The sequence below is a fragment of the Strix aluco genome, chromosome 26 (genome assembly GCF_031877795.1).
Source record: "Strix aluco isolate bStrAlu1 chromosome 26, bStrAlu1.hap1, whole genome shotgun sequence".
In the NCBI taxonomy this organism is placed as follows: Eukaryota; Metazoa; Chordata; class Aves; order Strigiformes; family Strigidae; genus Strix; species Strix aluco.
In genome coordinates, this window is record NC_133956.1 from 2,920,478 (window position 1) to 2,945,323 (window position 24,846).

The 24,846-nt window shown below is 55.4% G+C and overlaps 2 protein-coding genes across 3 annotated transcripts in view; one reads left to right on the forward strand and one right to left on the reverse strand.

The window, feature by feature from the left end:
* Positions 1–12,433, forward strand: part of S100PBP (S100P binding protein) — a 28,683-nt gene extending 16,250 nt beyond the window's left edge. The window contains exon 5 of one of the 2 annotated variants that reach the window (XM_074850638.1): positions 12,232–12,433. In XM_074850638.1, the coding sequence (XP_074706739.1) occupies positions 12,232–12,263 (32 nt within the window). In that variant the 3' untranslated portion in view covers positions 12,264–12,433. Of the gene's footprint in view, positions 1–10,087; positions 10,389–12,231 lie in introns of those variants that run through there. The other variant, XM_074850639.1, reaches the window with a different exon arrangement.
* On the reverse strand, positions 345–17,974 carry FNDC5 (fibronectin type III domain containing 5). The gene is made up of 6 exons (XM_074850640.1): positions 17,833–17,974; positions 8,612–8,727; positions 8,108–8,306; positions 6,530–6,622; positions 2,945–3,078; positions 345–2,137 (listed from the first exon to the last, which is right to left on the reverse strand). The coding sequence occupies exons 1-6, from the start codon at positions 17,909–17,911 to the stop codon at positions 2,096–2,098; spliced, it is 663 nt and encodes a 220-aa protein (XP_074706741.1). The 5' UTR covers positions 17,912–17,974; the 3' UTR covers positions 345–2,095.
* Positions 17,975–24,846: the final 6,872 nt, after the last annotated feature.

Genomic DNA, 24,846 nt, shown 5'->3' on the forward strand with positions numbered 1-24,846 from the left:
CCCTTATCGTTTTGCACATGCTGTACCATCTGTCCTAAATCTCCCTTTATAGGGGTATGGATTCCAAATGACATTTCTTTCTTAGGAGATAAGACATGTCTGAAGATTCTTGCTAGGTATGGCTGTAGTGCTATTTATGTTGCAAGGGTTTTTTTTCCTCTTGTTCTGCAGCCAGAGTGAACTCTGGTGAACCTTTCTGGTTTTCTACACCCAGACATTGAGAAAACATTTCATGCCGTAGTCCCTGGGAAATACAAAGCCCCCCTGTTCTATTGTGTGTGTTCTGCACAAAACAGGTGAAGATGAAATATTACTAAATTCAGATGTTACAAGGACACAAGAGATGCCTTTAATCTTTTATTGTACGTTATAAAATGTTTATTGCTCTGTCTGTATCAGAGGTGTTGACCTCTCCCTCTTGGTGATGGAGGAGTATAGTATGTTCTGGCAAAGGATCCACTGAAGAGACCTTTGGGGTTGGCCTGCCTTCTGAAACCGGCACAAGGGAAGCCCTTGCTTGTTCACCAACACAGCTGCAAGCAGACTTCCTAGTGCCTTTCTCTCAAATCAACTCTTTTGGAAAGGCTGGTGACAGTGGGAGAGGATTGATGGCTGAATTCTGTTTCTACCAGCCTGTTTCTTTGCAGGGACTCTTAAACCTGGCTCATCTGAGTGCAGGTTTGTTGTAACGAGATTCAAACCCCACTCAGGCCAACCTGTCTTGGTATTTGATGGAACAAGTAGGACCTTGCCTCATCCCCTAGTGCATATGGAGTGGTCTTGTGGAGTAATTAAATAAATACAGACACCCCACGGCACATGACAAAGAATAAATCTTTTCCACGTGATGGACTTGCATCTACCAGCTTCCAGAGCACCAGCAATCCCGGGGATCCTGTCAGCTTACAAACAGCAAGCACTGAATAAGAGAGAAGAGAATGCCAGCCCCTTTCCCGTTCATCGTTATCCTTGTCATGGAGGGCTGCCTCCAGCAGATACCCGGCATTACAATGTCACAAAAATAGTGCAGACAGGACGTGTAAGGAGAACCAGACCTTCCCGCAGGAACCCTACTAGAAGAAGCAATTTAAGAACTTAAGCCCTCAGAAAAAGGTCCCTTAGGCAAGAGCCTTTCACAATAAATAGCTATTGCCACTGGAGACCTTGCATAGCAACCGGTATCATGAGTTTTTTCTTTTTTTCTTTTTTTGCTGACTGGCTACATATTTACGGACCTTTTATCACACTGGTGGTGGACTCAGGCCCAGCTGAAAATACCATGAAGAAAATGGTTGAAATTTATCCTGGAAGCTAAATAACGGCTTCTGGTGTCCCCTCATACTGGTCTGTGCCTCGGTGTTTGGCGTGCCCCGATTATCTGAGATGAAGAGCACCAGTGTGAGATAGGAGAGTCGGCAACGGTGGAGACGTGTGCTGCAGCCTAACTGGAGAACAACCAGGGAGGTTCTCACAGTGAGAATGGAAACTGGGGTATGCCTTTTTTCTTTTTTTTGTTTTAAAAACCCACCTGCAAGACGTGTTACACAACACACATCAATGGAACAAAGCAAGCCGGGAGCACACAGCAGCCAAAATCTGGTTGCTAGTTGTGTGCTGTGATGAGCTTTCCTCCTTTCTTGCTTGGAGAGGAGTGACAGTGACTGATGCCTGAGCTCAGGTTAATACTGTCAGGATGTAGTGACAGTGAGACAAAATAAAGATACAACAAAACCTTGTACATTTCCAAAGACAGGAAAATTGTTCCAGAAGACGGAGCGTGAGGGTGGAGAGGAGTGTGTGAGAAGTTGCTCCAGCCCAGGTGATTCATGAGTCCAGTACAGGATCACCAGCAGCAGCTGTCTCACTGATGCTTTTCCATCCTAATTGTTTGTTTGGGTTTCAGGGGTTTTTTGCAGAATTTTTCTTTCTGGCCAGATGTTTTGCAGAACACAGACAAGGAGGTGTGTGCCAACAAGTGACAATCGCTAGGTCTCTTTCTAAATTGCTCCAACAATATTTCACCTCCCTAGTCATCAAGGCTCAGAGGCAGAAAGTGAGAGTGAGGAATGGAGTCCATTTATCAAATGGCAGGCTGTCACGCTTCAATGATATTCACTGAGGGCTTGTTTTTTGGAAACTAGAAGAGAAGAGGAGACAAAGGAAGAAAGAATGTATAGGAATCACTAGAGAGGGAAAAAAAACACATCAGAGATGAGTGCAGTGTGCTGGTCAGTTTTTGTTTTTCTAAAAATTCTTGTTCCCATCCCCTCAGGATAATGAAAAAGTTGAGGCTTTAGGGTTGCATGGTTCATCGCTGTCTGCTTCTGAATGAGCATGAATTAGTGGGCTGTTTCAAATAATAAGTAAATGTGAAGTGGTGGGGGTGTGCCAGAGTGCAAGTTGGGAATAGAAACATGAAAAAGTTAAATTAGTTGAAATAATTTGGTACAAATTACAGGCTTGAGTCTGCTTGCATTACGGATATGGCAGCCTTTTAACATCACGTGTGTTACCAGCCACGCTCCCGCTGATCAGCTCTTCAGTTAACTGCAAGAGTAATATCCCCTTTACCACATTCACCTAAGGGCTGCTGCGGGGGCAAGGACCCAAGCAGCTCAAGGGCCTGCAGCATCGCTCAGTGCATTTTTCTTCCAGAGATATTCAGATATTTCAGAAATACGGATTGAAATCTGTTTTACTGATGGACATGCAGGCTAATCCGGAGGTGGGAGTGAAGTGCTGGTGTCCTGCTGTGTCTGGCAGGCTCAGACCACTAACGAAGCCGTGGTACTGGCGTGCGTGGATGTGAAGGGGTGTTTCCTTTCTGCATCCCAACTGGAGGGAGGATGTTTAACAGCGGCTGCTTTTTGGGTAATTTAGCTGAGGTCCAGCTGGAAGCTGATTGTCTGCCCTGTCCCCCGACTGCGTGCCAGCAGCGTCTCACCTTGCTGCGGAGGAGCCCTCCGCTCTGGTGCTCGGGAGTGCTGTTCTCCGAAGCGCTCTTGACTTTCTCCTTGCTGTTATTCGGCTCGTTATCTTTGATGATATCGTACTGTCTGCAAAACAGGGCGATCACCCCTAACAGGAAAAAGCATTAGTGATCACACAAATGAGCTCGGCCCCTGGAGCCTGCAGAGATCAAGAGATCCTTTGCTTGCCAACCGGCTTTGTACCTTCTGGCAGAGATCTCAGCAGCATTCACAATTGCTCCGAAGGATCATTTTCTAACATGGCTAGTCAGCCCTCTGGCTGTTTCCTTCTCAATGCCTAGTTCCATGCTAAACTAGTTAGAAGGATAGAAGATTAATTATATTCCAACTTCCCTGTCATTAAATGGGACAAGTGTTGTAAGCCTCACGTTTGGATAGCAATCAACACTAACTGTGGGGTTAAATGGGATCTTTGCTTTGCAAACACATGAGCTCCTGGAATTTCTGGTTAGTGAAAATGTGTCCTCTGATCTTTCTCCTCTGGGGTGAAGAGAAGGAGCTGCTGGAGCTGGCAGATGAGAGGCAGGTACTGTACCTGCCTGCATGTGATACAAGCCAGGGCCTTTTGAGCAGCAGGACAACATCTGCAAATATGCAACAGTGACGGCAGCAAAGCTGCCAGTGGAAATTTCCTCCCACACAGGCAGGCACATGAAGAGAAAAACAGGGGCAGCCATGATACGTAAGAAGACTGCAAATGTCCTTCTTGGAAGCTTTTATATGACATTTTGACCAAATAACTTCTCTGCCTGCAGATTCCAAACACAGAGGCTAAGATGACCCAGGCAGATGCTGCTTCTCCCTTACTGAAAAATATTCCAGCTCTCCTAATAGCAAAACATATGTAAAGCTTTCACCAGATCATCACAAACTGCTTTATAAAGTGAGATGATGTTATGGCAGCTGCCCCCAGGTGTGTAAACACAGCAGTCCAAATTCTTTCTTGCATATGTGAACAAATGGCTGATCCTAGGAGAAAAGGTTAACATCTGCCACAGTCACACCTTCTGTGAGTTCTGATGGTAAAACTGAGGCACAAAGAAGCAAAGTGCTGTGAACAATACCAGAAATACAGACAGCACAAGAGCTTGACTCTTGTCTCAGCTCAGGGCCCTGGGCACAGACCGGTTCCAGTTTGCATTTGCTAAAACATCATCATACATTCAGGTTATGGCCAGGCCAGGTTAAGAGCTGGGAAGAGCTTCCTGTATAATGAGACTCTGTAAAGAACCCACTAGATGTAGAGAGATTTTTTTTTTTTTCCCCCCACCCACTTCCCTTTTTAAATGTAAGTTATCTGTCTAGAAGGGAAATTGTGGTATTAGCAAATTCTTTGTTCTGACTGATCTGAGTTTTAGATTATACTACAGTGGGAGATGAATCAGTTGTTCAGTCACTTCATGTAATTATTCATGATTGTTTTTACTGGCAGAGTATTTAAATTTGAATGTGTGCAACTAAAACTTGACATAAATGCTGAACAGGTCATAGACTAGAGGTTTTGGAAACCTTTTAATTTAGTTTAGGTTTTCATTTGGCTATCATCTTTAGCAATAATTGCTGTCCAGTTTCTGGAAATGCAAATAATGCATGGAAATTCAGAAATTTCCAGGGCAAAAAAAAATATTATACGTGGATGTGATTCGGTGTCACCTGGATTCACTTGGAAGAAACCTTGCAGAACTGTACAGGACACAGTTAATCCCTCCATCCCCCTCTTTTGTGACAGATCTCAGATCAGTGACTGCTTTCCTTTTGAATCTCTCCCTGGGGGTATCTCAGCTGAGCAGAATCTAGTATAAATGGGCCAAATCTTCTGCTGGAATTCAGGATTGTTACAGTTTACAGCAGCAGAGAGGACAGACTGCCTTTAGAGGACGTGACGTTATGCTGACCACTGACACGACAGGTTGTTGAAGTCGTCAGCTGCTCAGTACTGGTGGGGTGGGTTTCTCTCCTGAGCAAGGAAAACTCTGTGTGTGACTGTTTACATGCTCTGCGTGTGGAAAAGTGGTTTGACTGGGACAGGAGGACTAAATACCGAGTGGCAAAGGTTGTCTTTTATGGATCATAGATTTACCATAGTGCTAACTTCCCCTCCTGCCAATTTCCTGGGGTCACCTGAACCATTTCCCCTTGGGCAAAGTGCTCTGTGACTCGAGGGGAGCAAATGTTGTTTCATTAATGTTTTACGTTGCAGCAGAAGCAGCAGCTGACTGGCAGCCAGGGGAGGCTGGGGCTCTAAATAGAAAACAAACATGGGCAAACTTTATTTCCCATTAACTCATGCATGTAATTTCCAAACTGAACAAGCTGAAGAGTTGGCTACAGCCACTTCAAGCATGCTAAGCTGATGGAGCTGGAGTCAGAGGCATTTTCCTCTCCCTGTTTGCTAGCTTAAAACATAGGAGTGAGATCTGGCCTACAATTTGCTGTAAGCTCTATGGAAATGTGGTCCCAAACTTATGTCGGAAAATTCTTGGTTCTCTCTGGAAATCTAATTTATATATTTGTACATATTACAGAAAGTCAGTAGAGAGGGATCTTCATATTAAAGGAGCACGTTTATCTGATGCTCTGTTAGAGGCTGTGTTAATGTGAGTGCCTAGCTATGCCCATCGCATCCCCCAGCGAAGTGGCCCTAGGATGATTTTGCTGCACCTTCCACAGCCCTGGGTGCTCTCAGCTGCAGCTGGGTGTGGGGTCTTGCTTATAAAATCAAATACTACAGTGGCCATTTTGTAGCAGAGCCTCTACTTGGATTGAAAGGATTAGTGGCTGCAAGGTGTAAGGAGGACTGGGGTGGAATTTCAAAAGATTGCCAAAAGTTTGGCTGCAAAGCACCCTTTTGGATAGCAGCTTTCAGCTAATGCTAGTCCTTCCTCCTCCCACCGTCCCAAGCACATGTAGAGTTTTCCTTTCTTTCAGTCAATATGTTTCTGCTAATGTCCCTCCTCTTCCTATTAAATACTATTCTTTGCATTTTAATAGTGGATGTTGAGAGGATCTCGGTTTATTGGTGTTTTGATGTTTGGGGCCGTTTGTTCTTTCAATGCTTCCATTATTTTAATTGATTTTGAAGTGGGTTTTAGTGTATGTATAATAGTGGGTGTTGAGACTGAGACTCTTAAATTTCTGTTTTGCATAAGAGTTGGAGTCATATAATAGCCAGATAATTACAGTGACCCATATGATTTGAAGGGCTCGAGGCATCCTGTTGAATGGCTGAGGGCGTTATCACCAGTGCATTCTGGAAAAATTGAGATTACAGGATTAGCCATGGGAAATTAGGCAATTGGTTCATCAGGTCCATTGTCTACTTCCTGCTGGACCAGATCAGACCACTGATTCACCTGCCTTTGGCACTGCCCAACTTGTGACGCTGCCGAGGGCACTCAGGTGCCCTTACAGCTGGATAGGCAGTACTCTTCATGGGAGGAAGGGTTTCTTTTCAGGTCTCACATGATTACACATGCAAACCAATCAAGCCAGCAGGCCTTGGGAAGATGACATGCTTTTGACAGAAAGATTGAACTGACCTGCCCACATAAACAACACCACAACAATGATGAGAATTTCCCCTGCTCGCAGCTGTTGGTTTTTCTTCGCCATCTCCTTCATTGTCACCTCATCTGCACAAGGGGAAAGAGAGATCATAAAACCTGACTGTATGGCTTGGGCTGCACTGGACACTGATTTAACAGTGTCAAATCATCAGCACGTTGAGGGCAAAGCTAGTGGGGAGAGAGTCCTTGCCCCTCAGTCGTGCCAGCAGCAGAGGCTCTGCTTTGAACTTGCGGAGCATCAGCTGCTCTGCAGCAACTGCCCTCCACGACCTGCAGGAGATGGGGCGAGGGAGGAGCAGTGAGACAGGATCGACAGGCAGCAACCACAGAGGAGCTGCCATGGGGTAAGTCCCCCATGTTATCCGGCCCCGTGGCGGCTCGCTCTGCTCTGTCTCTGATCTTTGTTAGTGCCGTCTGTGCCTGTCACAAAGCCTTGCATGCTTCAGCAGTTCCTCTCCCAGCTCCAGAGTGTGGAGCCTGGCATGATATTTTTCAGTGGAGCCATGGGATTCAGAAATGAGTAGAGCCTTTTTGCAGGGCGTAATGCGCCTCCTTGGCTTCAAAGCACTAAGAAGATTACAGTTCAGGCCTCCAGGGAGGGAAGCAGTGCTTCTCTTAGTGCTTCTCTTAGTGCTTTTAGATGAACAGCAATTCAGTATTTACAGACACCAAATCATTTTAGCAGAAAGAGTCAAGAATTCACAACATCCTAGGAACCATGTCCAAAAGCCCTGCAACAGGCTGGGTCCTCAGTAGGCAGGCAGTAACCCTTTATATCCCAGACCCCTGTACTCCCTAGCCCTGTTTGTAGCAGAGATTCTTGCTGACAGAAAACCTTCAACAATCTGGTTTAGCTTAAGAGAAACAAGTGAAGGAGTTGCCAGTGAGGAAGTGCCTGGTTTCCTCCATGGAGATATTCAAAACCCAACTGGACGTGATTCTGGACAACCTGTTCTAGCTGACCCTGCTTGAGCAGGGGTTTGAACTAGGTGATCTCAAAAGGTCCCTTCCAACCTCAACTTTCTGTGATTTGGCAGAAATACTTGAAATGTAAGAAAAGTGGGAGTCTCTGGGTATGTTTTTTCCCCTGCTGTCCTGGAATCCAAGCACAGGAGGCTCAGCAAATCCCCCCAGGTGCCCTGTGAGCACAGTGGTGGTGTGCCCAGTGCCATCCAGGGGTCTAGTTTCACATGAGTTCGCAGGCTGCTCAGGAATTTCCCCTGGCATTTTCCATTGGCAAGGATGCTGGAGACACAGCTCCCAGTCTGGAAACCTTCTCCTCCTCATTTTACCTGATAAACCTCATCTGAAATGGGAAAAATGAAAAGCCAGCCTTCAGCACATGTCCCTATTGCTCTGGGTACCTGTCAGCCTTGTCTGCTGGGCACACTCAGCGCATCCCACTTGTCCACGTGGGGCTGTGAGAGGACACTCAGCCCTGTGTGCCTTTAACCCAGTTATTCGCGTTGCATGGGAAACTGCTTTCTTCTCTGCAGAGCCCTACGCTGCCTGGGCGTCCCAGGGGCCACACAGGAACTCACCCACACTTGCCTTTATTTTTAGAGGCTAGTTTCTCAGCTTCCCTGGGGGTCTTGAAGAGGACTGGCTCACTGGCAGGGCTCTGGCCTTGGATGCTGATGGACTGGACATGCACAATGTACTCAGTGTCCTCCTCTAGGTCCCAGAGGGCACAGGAGCGGGTGGTGGTGTTCACCTCCTGGATGAAGCGCAGCATCCGCACGTCCTTCTTCTGGAAGCCGAGAGAGGAGAGCACAGAGTGGTGGAGAGGCCTCCTGTGTGCACTGCTGTCATCTAAGACCACTGCTTCCTGCCCTGTCCACCACGGATGTGGAGACTATCAGACCCTTTCCTCTCTGCAGCCACCAATACATGAAGTGCTGCAGCAAAGAGGACGGGAAGCCAAGTCCCCTCCCAGACCACGAGGGACAGGACGAGAAGAAATGGGCTTAAACTGCAGCAAGAGAATTTGGAAACTGAGGGGAACCTGGGGTGAAGATGAACATGACCAAAACTGGGTAACTGTAGGCACCGTACCTGTTGGGAAATTGCAAATCCAATGACAACTTCATCTTCCAGAACGTCCCAAGTCACAACGGCTGAGTTGGCTTTCAGGTGTTTGACTGTGACATTTACCGGAGCCGACGGGCTGTCTGCAAGGAGGGAGAGCAGAGCCTTTACGGGGGCAAAGTCACAGCCATGGGCAGGAGACAGAGCAAGGGCAAGGAAGGGAGCGGGTTAGGAGCTTGCTCAGGGTCCTTCCTCTGTATGATTCTGGGGGTGGGACCTGGAAATGGCAGGTATTCCCTGTCTTAATTACCAACAAGGTTCTAGGAGATCGCTGCTGAGAATATGAGTTGCATTGGACACATGTGAAATAACTGACCCTTGGAGAGAGTTTCTTTTGACACTGCAGCAGACCACTGAGTAGCTCATTCATCTCATCCTTCCCTGCCACATACCACGTTTTCTCTGTTGTTTCCTCATGCGGTCTGACAGCGACAGCTGGGAGGAAATGCAAAATCTGCCTTGGAAGTATGAAAACTGAATGCTTTGATGAGCACTCTGGAGGTTTGACATTCAGGAGTAGTAAATGGGAGTGTTTCTTTTGCTTTTCCCTGTTAGTCTGACAGAAGATTTTTTATACACGTTTTGCAGCTGATGGGCTGTCTCTGCGATGGTCAGAGGACATCCAGCAACCATCCGCTTACAGCTAACAGGGCAGAACAACTGCAACAGCACGGATGGACCATTGTGATGTGAAAAGGGCAGGGCATGAAAGCAGTAGCCCGAGGCTCTGTGTTTAGTGTTTGTTCCCAATTCCAGAGCACGGGGTGGATCTGTGTAGCTGCCAGCCTTGGCAAAAAGTGAGCTGGGCTCTGATGTGCCAGCTGGGCTCCTGCACACCCTCAGCAGGAGCCTCTTCCCAAGGGAGCTGCGCAGTGCAAAGCCCTTCTCGGCATCTCAGGGGGAAGGTTTTACCTCATAGGCTTGGCACAGACCTTCCAGTGCTCCGTGCAGCAGGCTGGGCTCCTGTTCCCTCTCCTCTGGTCAAATTTAATTCACAATCTCCAGCTTGTGCCCCAAACCCAAAGACATTAAATGCTAACGGGACTGCTAAGTCTCCGACCACCCCCAGGAGGTCAGTAGGGTGAGGAGGAGTCAGTTTTTCTGACTCTCATCAGAGAATACTACTTTTATTGCTTTGTAACCATTGCACAACACTGCCCTTCTGGGGCTGGGGCTGAGGTCGACAGTAAAAGAAGGATGCATGTGTGCACGTCTCCAGTAACACTTGTTGGATTTATAGTCAGTCCCAGCCGCCTGAATGTGGCCGAAAATATTCTAGCTGTAGTGTCAGTGTCTCCTAACAACTGACTTCACTCCTGGTGAATGTTCCCCTGGGACAGAGAAAATAACGGGAGGACAAAATTCCCCAGCTGAAGGTCAGTGCTGTTCTACACTTAGCAGAGCAATGACCTTATTCCTTTCTCTCCTTCCAACACCCCCCAGAGTCCAGCCTGCAGAGCTCCTCTTTCTAGCAGATGGGAGACCCACACCCACCAGTGAGACCCTCAGGAACAGGACGTCTGGACAAGCTGTTGGGACCCAGACTTTGGGACTTCAGAAGGAGGAGCAGCAAGCGATCGTGGTCTCTGGGATTTCATAGGGGAAGGTGTCCTTCCTCTCTGGAGTAGATGATCAAGTCGGTGTTGACCCAGAGCATTCTCATCCCTCAGGGGCTGGCCTTCATGAAAGGAGACAGTGGTCTCCAGCCAGCTCTCAGAGAACGGAAACATTTATCATCCTCACCCTCCGCAGCAGCAGCCGGGCCAAGGACACGCTGGGCAGGGGAGATGGATCGTCCTCAGCCTGAACACTCGTCCCTTCTGGACTCAGCTCCCTGCTGTGCCACAAGGAAGGGACGTGGGTCCGCAGCTCCTCACCTTCCCCCGTGACTGAACCCGTGTGCCAACCAGAGTAGGATCTAATTTTAGGAAGGGGCAGTCAGCAGATGGGAATGCGTACAGGGAAGGTCTGTGAGTCATGCCTGATGAATTTGCTAGAACATACGGAGGACATGACGGAGTTGAGAGATGGGAGACAAAACAGTCTCCAGCTGCAGCCAGGCACTTCGCCCTTCTCAAAGTACAGCTGTACAGTTAAATCCCGGCATGGTTGTCTTTCCTGGATATTTTTAGGAGCTAATTTTTTTTTTAGGAGCTAGCACTGATTTACCCAGCTTAGGTTGAAGAGGCCTTTGAGAAGAGATGAATTAACCCCGCAGGAACAGAGAGCAGAGTATCAGGGAAAAAGCTTCAGGCTGGGAAAAGGGAACGTACAGCACACTGCACTTGGTGCTCGAGTCCCCTTGGAAATCTGTGACCTTGAGGGAGGCATAGCATAAAAAGTGTCTTAAGTTTCCTGATGACATAAAATGTGGGGGAGTTGGGAAGACCTAGCAGAGCTGGAGAAGAGCAAACAACCTCTCTGGTGAGAGAGGGTGGAGGGCTGCGGGGAAGAAGGGAAGCACTTGGAAAAGCTGCAACCCAGTGCCTGAAGCCTGTAGAGCAGGGCTCTGGATGTAGGCAGGGGAGGAATCAGCCGGTGTGGATGGTCGAGAGCACTTTAGAAAACCCCCTTCATAGTAATACCGAGAGAGAGACGGGGTAGTTGAAGTCAGCAGATAATACAGTGAAATCTAGGACAGCAGGTCTGAGCGTGCCTTTCCTTTCGCTGCCACAGATTAGGAGTAGCTACACATAAATCAGTGGTGTCAAACCAGTCTAAAAGCGATATGAAAAGCGAATTAAGCAGGGCCTTTGACAGAAATGCAAAGCCAGGAAAATTAGTTTCCTGCACCTAGAGCTGAGTGAATAACTTGGAACCAAAATTTTAATCCATGAGGATGCTTTTCTCCCTGTTCCCAGGAGATGCACGATGAGATCATGACTTTCTAAAATCTAAACACTGTTCCAAGATATTCCACACCGCTTTTGGCTCCTTGGGCCAGTTGCGGCTCTTTGTAGTGCCAGGTCAGGTGGAGAAGATGTAATTTCTGTTTCCCAGCTGGCTGTAGGGGGTCAGCATCTCTAGCAGGGCCTTGAGGTGCCAAATCCCAACGTTTGGTTCCTTCTAGTCATACGCAACTCCTGGAAATTTTGCTTCTGTGCCTGCGGCAGCCAGGAAAAAGCTGCTGGTGTTCTGGGAGTGGGCACAGAGGGTGGGATGGCCCCAGGGGCTGTTCCTTCCCCCGCTGCGGGCGAGATGGCAGGGAACATGCTGTGCATCAAACCTTCCTCAAACACTTTTACTCCAGAGACGCTGAGGACAGCACATCCCTTGTCTGGTCTGTAAGGGACCCATATGGTACAAGATTTCTGGTTTAGCAGTTTAGCTTCATCCCAGCACAGAGGCTGCAATGCCTGCTGGAGCAAATCACACGTTGCAAACTGGCAGAGGATCTGTTTGGCCAAATTTGAATTAGAGCTGTGTGCTCGGGTGAAAAGCTGCTCCCGTTCTCGTGTCAGCAGAAATTACAGCCCCCTCTTTAAGGGGAAAACCCTGATTAATTAAGATGAAAACATGATTTTTAAACTTGAATGGCTGCTTCAAAACTGATCATGCTTAAACTGAGTCTTGTTTCCTTCCCACAGGGACCCTTTGCCAAGGTGAGTTGCAGGACTAGAGCCCCCAGAGCTGTGTCCCAGCCCTGCCTCCCTCCTACCCACCCTGGGCCTTTTGGCAAGAGCAGGTCAGAACCGCCTCCGCGCAGCAAGGAGGCATGAGCGATGAAGATTACCCTTAATCCCCTCTTAATGCTGAGAACTCCTTCTAGCCTCTCATTAAACGGTTTGCTGATTATTAATGGACTTTTATTTGAGAGAGAGGAAAAAAAAAAAACCCCACACTTTACAGCTTTGGGCTGATTCCTCCCTGACTTTTTATTGTCGACACAGCGACTGCTGGCACAAGGAGGAGGAAACCGCCTGCTTGCCCCTTATGTTGAGTTCAGCATCAGAGCTGTAGCATGGATGGGATGGGATGGGATGGGATGGGATGGGATGGGATGGGATGGGATGGGATGGGGAGGGAGGGAGGGAGGGAGAGAGTGGGTCAGGTTTGTCTCCATCCCACTGCTGCCACCACCCGTGAAGGTGGGGCTGCTGCTCGAGGGTGGTGAGGTGAGCAAAGGGGGTGTCTGAGACCCCGGGATGTCTTGTCTGGCACCTCTAGGATCGGGGTGGGGACCTCGGCCACAAAGACATCCCTGGGAGGTGCTCAGAGCTCCTGGCTCCTCGGCCGCGGTCCCTCTCCTTGCTGTTGTGTCTCGCTCTTTTGAAGCTGCTCTCAATTTGCACCTTCTGCTGTGAGCTCTTATGGTGGGGCTGGGGGTGGGAGCCAGCTTGCTGCCTTTAGCCATGCAGGCTGGGGGGATCAGTGCTTAGAGGAAAAGGAAGAATCTGTGGAAATATCACTGAGTCCTGTGGTCAGGCTGTAGGTTTGGAATTAGAGCGTATTCCTGGATTTATCTCCCCAGCCAAGGGGCCCAGTCTAGCCCCAAAACTGAATTCAACTGTCCTGGAAACTCCAGCCACTGGGAAGTGCCTGGAGTGAAATGCAGTTGGTTCCTGCGTGGCTAAGGCTCCGCTGTAGTGACAGCATTTCCCAGTTCAGTTAACTCCTCTCCCACAAGCAGCTCCTTTCCTGCTGTGAAAGGCTCAGCTCAGCAGCTTCAGAGCCCCCAGGCCATGGTCCAGCGAGCAGATCGCCTGCCGAGGCTCTGAAGCGGCTCCTTCAGTGCTGTCCACCAGCAAGCTGTGAGCCCTTCCCTGCGGGAACCAGTAAAAGTCAGCCTTAAATCCCAGTAACGCTTTATTCCTGCACCTCAACCTTCCCTGTGGGGACGTGGGAGATGGAAGGACACAACCTGCAAGGGGCAGGAGCATCCCATAAGGTCCCGTGTGATGTTCTCCACAAAGCGCTGCTGCCGCTCCCTGAGTGTGGGTACGAAAACACCCGCTTTCGGTGCCTTCCTGAGCCTTTCTTTGCTCTCCCAGCAGGGCTCCCTTCAGCCGATAGAATTGCTTGTCAGCTTTATGGGGTACGTAGGAAGGGCTGGCGCCGCCGTTCAGCCTCCCTGAGGGTTTGAATGAAGGAACCTGCAGGGGAGTGGGAGGGAGCAGGGCCCACCGCTGCCATCCCGCTCCCGGCCCCGTGGCAAGCGGGGCTGTTTGCTAAACTCTGGCAATTTCAAAGAGCAGAAAGACCAACTGGTGGTTCTTCAGTCTGGGAAAGAGGCAATTCTTTCCTGCTGACTGCCCGCTCCCCTGTCCGATCTCGGTCAGCCCCCTGATTCCTCAGGAGTGGGTGCCCGAATGTGCAGGTGGAAATGCTGTCAGGGAGGACGGAGCCTTTTCAGGGAGCACAGAGCTCCTCACCGTGTCCAGCCTGGCCATCAGGAATTCCTTAGGGCAGAAGGAAGGGGTGTTTCTACTTTGGAGAATGTCTGGTGCTGCCAAACCTCGGACTCCCTGAGTCCCGCAGCTGGGCGGGATTCACTTGGGTCTTGCCAACGCCACAATTTGGGTTTTAATGCTGCCAACCCAGAGCAGAGTCGTTGCCGTGGCACATTTTATCCAGGACCCAAATGTCCTGGGGGAGGGCTGGGTACCGCACTCTTTTCTAGCTTTTCTCAGCCCACACTTATGTGATATTAGAGAAATAAAGAGAGAAATCTGTCAGAGGCAGGAGGGTGAGCAAGGCCTGGAGCTGGATGCTGGTACCCAGACCTCTCCCGGGAGTTTGCTGGCTGGTCCTGACCCAGCTCTGCTCTTGTATCCAACACTCCGATTTTTCCTGAACAGAGGAATTGCATGCTCTGCTGCTCAATACATTTCTGCTTTTAACTGAATTACACTTGACTCAGGCCTTAATTTGGCCTCTGGCTACTATATAAACCAGGAGGGGTTTATTTAACAATAAATGCCAAAAGGGTGAGGCCATATTCAGTACCAGTACGTGGCTACCACTCCATGAAGGCTGCTTTTGGATCCTGCCATGGTGTGCGTGGTTAACGTGTGCGAGCGCGTCCCTCTCCGTTTTCCACATGTATGTTCCCAGCAGGAAACAGCGTTTGGAAGCGGATGGCGCAACCTCGGCTGCTTTGCACAGTAACATCCCTGCTGAGAGGCTGACAGTGAGGTTAGAAACCTCCATATTTCAATTAAATCTCTCCTACGCTGAACGCAGAAATCAATAAAGTGCTTACGCCATCCGTCAGCTGGCCAGGAATCTCCGTGGCCTCCGAGAGACGGGAAGGGGCCGCAGCGGGTCGCTTTGCCGTCTCCAAAGAGCTGTCAGCCCGATCGCTGCTTCCTCCTGCGTGCCGAGCCTATTGCTCGCTTCTGGTTTTGATCCTGCCAGACCGTGGCTGAGCTCAGTTCCCCGGGCTCAGAGGCGGGGGTGAGCGTGCCCAGTGAGGTACAGGCCAGGGACAGTCCACGGTCCGGCTGTCACCTTCGCTTTGCTCTCCTTCCCCTGCTGCAGCTGGTGGGGCTGCCTGGGGAGGGGGTGAGGATGGAAACCCACCTCAGCAGTGGAAGAGGAGCCTGGTTTGCAGAGCGGCGCACGGTGTGGGAACGTGCTGAGCAGCGACCAGAATCCACCCAGGTGGTTTTGGCCCCTTTTTGGGCAGCGGAGGAGCCATGAAGGGGCTCCGTGCATTGAAGGCCAGTGCGGGTCCTGTGAAGGCTGAGCGCTGGATGGGGCCGAGCTGCGCCAGAGAGTGAAGTTTTACCTCTGCCTGAGCACCTTTCCCCTCCATCCCACAAAACCAAACCTGACCTGAGTTGCTGTATGCACAGGCACCTTGCAGAGATGCTTTTTGCCCCAGCAAGTTGCAGGGGCCGTGGCCTGTTTTGGGGTCTTTCATCATCATTGCGCAGATCGCCCTGCTGCTCTTACAGCCCTTAACAGCCGCCCTGCGCCACCGAGCCCGGCACAGCTCATCTCCCTCTTCGTTAGCTCTGCCTAACGAGGAGGGGGCTGCTGGCAGCTCGGACCATGCAGGCTGGGCCAGCCCGCTTCCAGAGCAAGTGCTGTGGCAAAACTGTATTTCTGACTTGCCAACCATCCCGAATGTTTTCTCGGGGACCCCCTGGAGCAGGCAGCACTAGGAATGAGTTGGAGGGCTTCACCCCCAAGGTGCTGGTGGGATGCTGAGGGTATTTAGTGGGGAGATTATTTCTGAGCTGCCTTGTCCTCCCGGTCCTGCTTGCCCTTCTCGGTCACCTTGGCATCACCTTGCCAAGAAACGGTCCTGACTGGCCAAACCTCCCTTTCAGAGCAGGGCTTGTACTCAGTGCCACTCGCTTGCCAGCCCCCGCCGCTGCATCAGCAGGGAGGAGTTTGCACCGGTCCTCTCCCGGGCACAGCAGCTTCAACCTTTCACACAGGCATTATTTTAAACCTACAGGCATGAGCTCTGGGGCCAAAGGGGAGGGACCGCCAAGGCTCCATCCCTGCCTGACCCTGCTGGGGATGATTTCCTCTCCCTGGACTTTTCTAGTGACTCTTGGCTTGCACACCTTGGTGGCCTCATGGCCACATCGTCGGGCTGGGGACACAGAGCTGGTAGCAATGCTGCCTCTACCTCTGGGTGACCTTGGGAAAATCACTCCATACCCTCATTCCTCTTTTCCCTCTCTGAAAACCAGGGACAGCACAAGTTCACGGCCTCGCCGGGGTGCGGGAAGAGCACATCACAACCCTTGGCAAAGGAGACCACAGAAGGAGGAGGCAGCGGGGGTGCGTGGCACGACACCAAGGTCACGCAGCTTCGTCAGAGCCCAGAGCGGCGTCTCCTGCCTCCCCACCGCACGCCGTAGCCGTGAGCAGGGTCGCTCTCTGCGTTTACAGAGCTGCCCGGCTCCGAACGTGGCACGGCCACCTTACGGCACAGAAACGCTGCCTGTAAGACAGGAGCAGAAGGCGGTTATGGGCAGGGACACAACTCCATGTTTACTCTCAGTTGCTGACTGAGGTGATTCAAGGATAAGGAAGAGCAGGGGAAGTGGCCTAGTTTACAGAAAATTGGGAGGAGGGCTGTTACAATTGCAGCTGCCTCCATTGTGCCACCGTGTTTTCCCCATCGCTCCCTCCGTTTGGGAATGTTTCCTTAATCTCCCCGGGTCTGTCAGTTGTGAAACGGCAACTTCAGAGTGCCGATGTCTGGCCAAGGACGCGTCTGTCAGAGCCAAAGGCATTCGGGGGGCTGCTGCAGCCCCGGCGCAGACAGGACGGGGGTAAATGTAACTCCGGCAATTCCCGGGGCTGGCTCGGGCGCAGGAATTTCCACTCCCCGGAGCTCCGCATCCCTGATAGTCACCCCCAGCCTCCTGGAATGCAAGATATTCTGGCAACCAGCGTTTTGCAAATCAAAGCAGCTGTTCCACCAACATCTTGCAGCCAGGGAAGGAGACAGCCCTCGGCTGACTACCCAGAGTCAGGGAGGGCGTCTGGCTCCGGGTGGGAAGCACCCACTGAGACGTAGCACCCACACGCGGGGTGCTGGGGCGAAGGCTCAGCCCGGCTGATGCAGGGGAGGAGAGTGGACCTGAGCACGTCCTGGTCTCTCCAAAATTAGAGCTACCTCGTGGGGACCTTCCCGAAGGCTCCCCCACTTCAGAGGACCTGCTCAGCTCGCAGGGGCCTGCTTCGAAGTGGCCGGGATGGGCCGTACCCCAGGAGAGGTGGTTCCTCCGGGGCAGGTGCCTCCTCAGGAGCTCCAGGGCCCCACGGACAGCCCGGGCTGAGCAGGAGCCGGGGAAGGGGATGGCCGAGGCGGACGCGGCGGTGGCAGAGCCCATCTGGTTTTGCCTCCTCTGCTCCAGTTCAGCCCCATGACACGAGCGGGCACCGCTGTTGGGGGGCAGAAGAGCCTTTGCCTCCCCCGTGCCCGGTGTCTTCGCTCTCCCCGAGCCCGTTTTCGTCTCTACGAGCCGCCTTCCCCGGGGCCGCCCACGCTGGGACACGGGTGGGGGCGAGAGCTCGGTGCTCCCGGAGCCGCGGGGCTGCGTGTCCGAAACCCTCTTTAAACCCACAAAGTCCCGGTCGGCGATGCCCCCCCAAACTCCCATCCCCACGGCGCAGCCCCGCTCCACGCTCCCACCCGAGCGCACCGGGGGGTCTCCCCACGCCGAGGCTCCCCCCTCCACCGCCCCGGCAGCCTCTCCCCGGGGCCCGGCGGCCCTTACCTGCCTCCACCGGGCGCAGACCGGCGTAGCTGAAGCAGAGCAGGAGCGCGGCGCCGGTGCAGCCGAGGAAGGGCTCCATCCCCCGCCGCCGCCGCGCCGCGCCGGGCCGAGCCGCTCCGGGCCGGGCCGGGCCGGGCCCCGCCGGCGGCGCGTCCTGCGGGCGCGGCGGCTCCGTTCAGCACCGCGGAGAGCGCCGGGGCCTCCCGGTACCACCGAGACTTCCCGCTCCCCGCCCGGTGCGGCTGGACTCGGGCACGGCTCTGCTGGGGCTCAGCACCGCCCGGTAGCGGCCGGCACGGCTCGGTTCGGTACGGTACAGCTGGGCTCGACCGGGAGGCGGGGGCGGGCGCGGCCCCGCCGAGCCCCGGCTCCGCCCGCTGCAGCGCCGGGCAACCCCGCTCCGGTCCCTCCCCCGGCCCCCGGGTGGCTCGGGCCTCCCCCCCGCCCCAGCCCAGCCCGGCCTCGTTGCCTGCCTCAGTTTCCCCATCCCGCCCCTCCCGCCCCCGGCACACCCCGGCCCGGCCCTCCCGGGGGCTGCTCCCCACCGGGGGACGGAGACGGAAGGAGGCGAGACCCCCCCCCCGCCTCCCCGTGCACAGCAGCGGTGACATTTTACCACCGGGGTTTCACTCAGCCCCTGCGAGTCGCCGGGCTCTGAATTCCCAGGTAACGAGGATTAGATGAGCTGCTGGAATTAGCCGTGCCTCCAGGTTAATTAAGCCGGCAGCGCTGATTTATGGTAGCCGGTTGAAGGGAGTAGAAGCCATTTCCTCAGCTCGGTGACCGGCTGCCAAACCGTGTGATGCTGGATGAGGGGACCCTGCTCCGGCCACCGCGGCCTCTGCCGACCCCTCCTCTGCCCCTCTGAGGGTCCAGCCACGATGGCCTTGGGTGGCTCCGCCAGCTCCGGTGGCCACAGGACAGGGACTACAGGTCCCAGTACACACAGATGGGTCTGACTGGGAGCACTGGGGCCACAGTGCGGGTGGGAGGTGGCGGGGTCTGGGCCGTGTGTCTGGGCGGCGTCGCTCACTCGCTGTCTGTCCAGGCTGGGTATTTATTTGCTGCCACCTTCCAGGGAGCGCGGTGTGGCCTGCGGGCTCCTGGTGGCAGCAGTGGGATCCTCTCCCGCCGAGCCTGGTCCCCACGGTTTGGTTTATGGACTGGTGGTTTCTCTCCGTTCTGCACCAGCTGTGGCCACAGAACCGCGCTGGACAAAGCGGGGAGGGAATTGGGAGTGAATCGGGTGTGACGGGCCCGACCTTGGCCCTTCTCCCTCCCGCAGCGGTGCTGGGGACCCTCTGGCCGTGGTTGTGCTTGTGGACCACAGTGAGAGATGGGGTGTCCCTGAGGGGCCCCTCACCTCGGGGAGATCCCGCGGAGCTGCCGGCGGCTCCCCATGAACCGAAGCCCCTTCGCTGAGAAGTGACAGGCACCCACGGCCTGAGAGAGACCCAGAAATCCCCCAGACAGCCCTGTCCTGCCAAATCCCAGCCCTGCGCCATTCCACCGCTCTCTTTCCTCAGCCTGAGACGATGATAATTCCCAGCGCTGCATCCGCGTCGCGGTGCCAGGGCCGTGCCCACGCTGCAGCCCACCGCAGGGCCGGGGCGCTCAGCTGCAGCCAGCTGCATCCCAGGGAAGCGCCTGCGGTGCCTCCCCTTCATCCCCTGCCTGGCAGCAGATTAAAATTTTATCACTTCAGCGGTGGAGAAGGTGCAAGAAGGGGAGCAGGACCCTCAGGCTGGCGACGGGGCTCAGCCCCTCGCCAGAGCAGCCTGTGCTGAGCTTGGTGCCCACTCCAAATCCAGGCACATGTGGCTGGACTCAGCTGACGGAGCTGAGATTTGGGCGCAGCCGTGCAGGGGTGGCTGCAGGCCGGGCTCCTGCTTCCCCTGGGCCTTCCCTCGCTGGAGTACGAGGCTGGGCAAGAGGCCCTGCCAGGCCCTGGGCTCCTGCCTGCGCTTCCTTCGTGGGCTGCACACCCAGAGTGGGACCACAAGACCCCGGCTCCAAGGCAAGCGCAGCCGAACCCGCCTCAGCTGCCGGCAGAAACGCAAAGCCAAGGTCGTGCCTCCACGCTGCCAGCAGCGGCGTTTCTCTGCCTCCGTACGGGGAGTCCCAAATCCCCTGGCAGCCACGAGATGGAGGGATTGTCACATAAAACCAGTAACTCCCCGCAGCTGGGCTGCCTGGCCCGGCCTCAGGAAGGTGCTGCCTGGGCTGGACCCGTCCTGGACCGACAACGACCCGCGGCCGGGCCCCAGCACACGGGATGGCCGGTGTTTTGTCCCAGTTGCTCCTGGCAGGTGGGAGAGGACGGGTCCTTGTCACCATGCTACCTCCCAGGCTCCCACAAGAGGGTTTTTGATGTATTCTGGTATTTTTCCAGAGGCTGAACACAATTAACATCATAATTCCCTGGTTTTAACTTTTCCCCTTTCCAAAAAAAGGGGAAACATTTGCTCTTTTCCAGCCCTGTGACATCTGCCATCCTCAGCAGGTTCCCCGGGACATCACCACTGCACTGAGGTCCCCGCAGGGGGCTCAGGTCCCGGCTGCCCCCGGGTGCTTGTCCCTTCCCTGTCCCTTCTCCTTTCCCACCACTGCCAAGGCCTTTTGGGGTGTCCTGACCCCCCCAGTCCCCTCTGGGCTCCCATTGCCTCCCTGTGCAGTGTGGAGCCTCCTCCACTTCCGCGCCTGTACCAGCACATCACTATTCAAGTCACGCGACGCCCATCGCGCGTCCCCGATGTGCCAATTAAGTCACAGCCTTAATTACGCACTTAGGCCCGCCAGTCGCTCGTCTTCCTTCTCGCATCACCAGACGGACACCTGGGAGGCTGCCAGCCACCCCCCTCCTTGTACCCAGTCCCCATTTTCTCCCACTTCACCCCAAATATGCTGGGCTGGGCTCTGGCAGGAGTCAAGCACCCAGACCACATCCCTGTGACATGGAAAACTGTCCCAAAATCAGCGCTGGGGGGCCATTGTGGGGGTCTCATTTTGGCCCAGGCTGCCTCCCCTGCAGCCCATGAGGGAAATGGATGTGGTGTGTGGAGACACTCCGGATGTCCCCCAAGAGGGACAGTCCCAGCCCTGGGGTCTCCAAGGGTTGACGGTGGGACAGTGGGATGTTGGCAGATCTGGGGGACCCTCTGCTGTGGGTCCTCAGGAGATTCTGGCCCCGCTGAGCTGTACTTGTGCCCCAGGAGCTGCTCGGTCACCCCCAACCATCACCTGCTCCTCCCTGTGGCACCCCAAGCCCTCAGGGTGAAGGCGCCCTGCACCCCATCACTGAGCTCACCCCGGAACTGCTCCGGGCCCCTGCCAAACCCCCCCTGGCCCCCAGGGGCTCCTGCTTGGATGCCAATACCCATGGGGGGATGCTGGGTGTTGGGGGGACACTGCCCTCTGGGGGGGCTCTACATGTCGGAGGGGTCACTGCAGGGGTCACATGTGAAAGGGACCACGGCCGGGGGGGGCTGGGGACAGGGGAGAGCTGCACAGGGTGCTGCATGGGGAGCTGGGAGGTGGGGGGGCTGTGTGGGGGGTGCCAGGGCCTGGTGCTGGGCAGATGGAGCTGTGCAGGGTGCTGCGGGGTGCAGGGGGTGGTGTCTGGGTACAGAGGGTGCTGTGGGGGGCAGTGGGTGTTGTGCAGGATGCAGGGGGGATGGGGGGTGCTGGGTGCCAGGCTGGCAGGGTGTTGGGGGTGAAGGGGGTGCTGTCTGGGTGCCGGGGTGCTGGGTGACAGCCTGTCAGGGTGCTGGGGATGCTGGGGTGCGGGGTGCGGGCTGGCAGGGTGCTGTGTGGTGTGGTGGGTGCTGTCTGGGTGCCGCGGGTACCGGGACTCCGGGGGTGCTGGGTGCCAGGCTGGCAGGGTTCCGGGGGTTCAGGGGGTGCTGTCTGCGTGCAGGGGGTTCAGGGGGTGCGGGGGTTGCGGGGTGCCGGGCTGTGCCGGTCCCGGTGCCAGGCGCTGCCGAAGGTCGTTGCTGCCACCTGCCGACACCCCGCGACAGGCCCGGCCCCGCGCAACGCCGCGGAGGGGCCATAGTCAGGACCATCCCCCCCCCCCCCCCCCCCAATCCCTCCGGGCCCCCCCGGGAGCGGACCCGCACCCCGGCCCCACGTCCAGACGCGTCCCGCGGGGTCCTGCCGCAGGGGGCTGGGGATGGCCCCCCCGGTTCGGTGCCCCCGGTTCGGAGCCCCCCAGTCGGTGCCCCCCACCCAGGGGTGGGTGTGTGTGTGTGTGTGTGTGTCCCGGACCCACTGTCCCGGCTGCCGCTGCCCCCCCCGGGTCCCCGCGGCTCCTCGGTCACCCCATGAGACGGGCGAGATGCCGCGAGAGGGAGCTCAGGGCTCGCGTGTGGCCGTGGCACTGGTGGCACTGGTGGCACTGGCGGTGGCATTTAACCCCTCCGGCCCTTGGGGAACGCGGGGGGACAAGGGTCAAGGCTGGGTCCGGATCCCTCTGGGCGCCCTCTCCCTCGCCCCAAAACCAGACCCCCCAGTCTCACCCGTGCCCACTTCAACGGGGCCGTGACTTCCCTGGGACAGCGGTGTCACCTCCGCAGCCCTCGAGCCCCGTAGTGGGACACAGCAGGGACGAGCTGCAGCCCTCCAGCCAGCCCTGGGCACGTGCAGTGGCCTCAAATCCTCAGGCAGGACAAGCTGGAGCAGGCTCTGGCCATGCGCCCTCCCCGCCACGGCTCGGGGAGCTCTGTGACCCCCCGGACACGGTGACAAACTGCCTCTGTGGCAGCGAAACCCCTCAGGGTTTTGCTCTTCTGCAGACGCTGCCAGGGAAGGTGGCACCAAGAAAAAAACCTGGGCACCAAGATGCCCACAGCACATCTTCCCTCCCTGAGCTCTGCTGCAGCCACCCCCCCACGGCCATTTATACACATGCTTGTGCCCAAACTGCCCCAAAATACATCCCAGCTCCGTGTCACGGTGCTGCTGAACACACGTGTCCAGGTGCCAACAGGCCTGTGTCCCACTTGGACCAGCACGTGTCCCCAGGAGCCCTGACCTTGGCTGCCTGGGCAAGGTGAGCCGTACGTGCTGCGGGGCGGCAGCGTGGGCATCATGGGGACGTGGGGACGTGGGGACACGGGGACGTGGGATGGAACCGCTCCGTTATGAAACCTCCCTGCATCCCCGCGGTGCTCAGGCAAGATTTAGCAAGCGAGCGGCTCCTGATCCAGATGAGATCGGGCATCACAAAGGGCTTTGTATTCCAGGAAGCCTATTAGAGATTTAAATTATACAAATGGGCTTTTTACCAAAGATCCTCATTATCTGGGCATTTGCTTTTAATCCTTGGCTATTCCTGCAGCCCCTGCCCCGCGCCCCCGCTGCGGCACCGCTTACCTTCACTGTGTCCTCCGTGGGGCCGTGCAGGGCGTGGGGACAAGGGACAAGCTCTGGGATCACTGTGGGCTGAAGGGGAGGGGGTCTGCAGGGTATCGGGGAGACCCTGGTTGGGTTTGGTGGTACAGCCAGGGCTGAGCCCCTCTTGCTTTGCCCTCTCCCCTCCCAGCTCGTCCCAGTACCCCAGCAGGCTGCGGGGACGACGTCTGTTTGTCTGCTGGGCATTAACCCTCCTTAGGGCACGGGCGCGGGGCACCCACAGCCACCCTGGCGTGCCTGGGGTCCTCCTGTGCCACCCCGGCTGCACGGGCACACTTGAGGGTGCTCCCACGGGCACGTGGGGCCAGTGAGGGTGAGGCGGCTGGTGGCCAAATCACCAAAACCCCTGAACGTCCTGCCGTGGTGTGTCCAGCCCTGGCACCCCCCCGAACTGTCGAGCCACCCCAGCTTGGGGACAGCAGCCAGGGCCACGCCAAAGCTGACACCAACACACGCTGCCAGTGTGCAGACGTGTGTGTGGTGGCCACAAGGACACGGTGATATGTCCCCCATCTCGAGAAGGTCTTCCCTGTAGCCCCATCCCACCCTGCCCTGCTGCAGAGAAGCCTCAGGGGCTTCATGGCTGCTATGGCAACGCAGGAAATTCCCGCAGAAATCCCTTCGAGGAGGAGGAGGAGAAGAAGGAGGAGGAAGAGGAGGAGGAATCTCCCAGCCAGGACATCGCCAACACCCCACATCTCTCCAGCAGCCATTTCAGCATCCTCCTGGCAGCATCTCTGCCGCAGGCTTGGCCACAAGGCTGAGGTGTGGGAGCCAGCCCTGGGCCAGCCCTGCTCCCCCAGGAGAGGGTCCTGCTCCCCGTGACACGGCTGTTCCCCTAGAATAGTGGGTGGGAGCATGAGCCGGTGTGCCTGGCCCCCCTGCAAGGAGCAAGGGGTGAAGGAGGGGGCTGCATGCTGAAAAAAGGGGGTGGAGGGTGTGGGAGCCAGTGGGGATGGGCTGGGGGTCATTTGCCCCCAGTTCCAGGGACCCTGTAAATCACTTAGTGTTTGATGGCAGAGCAGGGCCCTGCCCGCGCCCCCCACGCCCCGCATTATCCTCTCTCGCCTTCCTGCAATCCACTCCAGTGTGGGGGATTAGGTGGGTTTAGGGCCGGGTTTGAGTCAGAAATGGGATGCTTTCAAATCAGCCTGCGTCACTTGTGCCCTCTGACACTCATGCAGAGGGGGATTAAATTAGATATGAAGATTATCGGAGAGGAAATGGCACCCCCACCTTGGGGGCCCAACTCTTCTCCCCAGCCTCAGCACTGCTGCGGGGGGGGGGCATCACCCAGCTCAGGGGGTGCCTGGCTCCAGCCCCCCGGGATGCCTTCAGCCCCAAGGGCACAAATATTTCCCTTTTCCTCATGTTTTTGCTCACCCCAAGGCCCCAGTTCCAGTCCCCACCCCATACCCCTCCCCAAACATCTTTCCTACATGGGATGGGGGGACACACGGCCGCAGCAGCTCCCGTCACCGGGTCCCTTGTTTCCAGCCCAATTCCATTCCCAAAACACCCCTTTGGGCTCGACTTTGGGCTCCTGTGCGAGACCCCTGCCCAGACCCCCCGGAGGGCTCCTGGTCCCACAGAGCCGCTGGC

Bases quoted from the DNA above. Each gene is read 5' to 3' on its own strand.
- FNDC5 (XM_074850640.1), bottom strand. From the start codon at position 17,911: ATGGAGCCCTTCCTCGGCTGCACCGGCGCCGCGCTCCTGCTCTGCTTC. The intron at 8,307-8,611 runs GTACGGTGCCTA...CTCGGCTTCCAG, and splicing joins GATTTGCAATTTCCCAACAG to AAGAAGGACGTGCGGATGCT. The intron at 6,623-8,107 runs GCAAGTGTGGGT...CCCCTTGTGCAG, and splicing joins ACTAGCCTCTAAAAATAAAG to ATGAGGTGACAATGAAGGAG.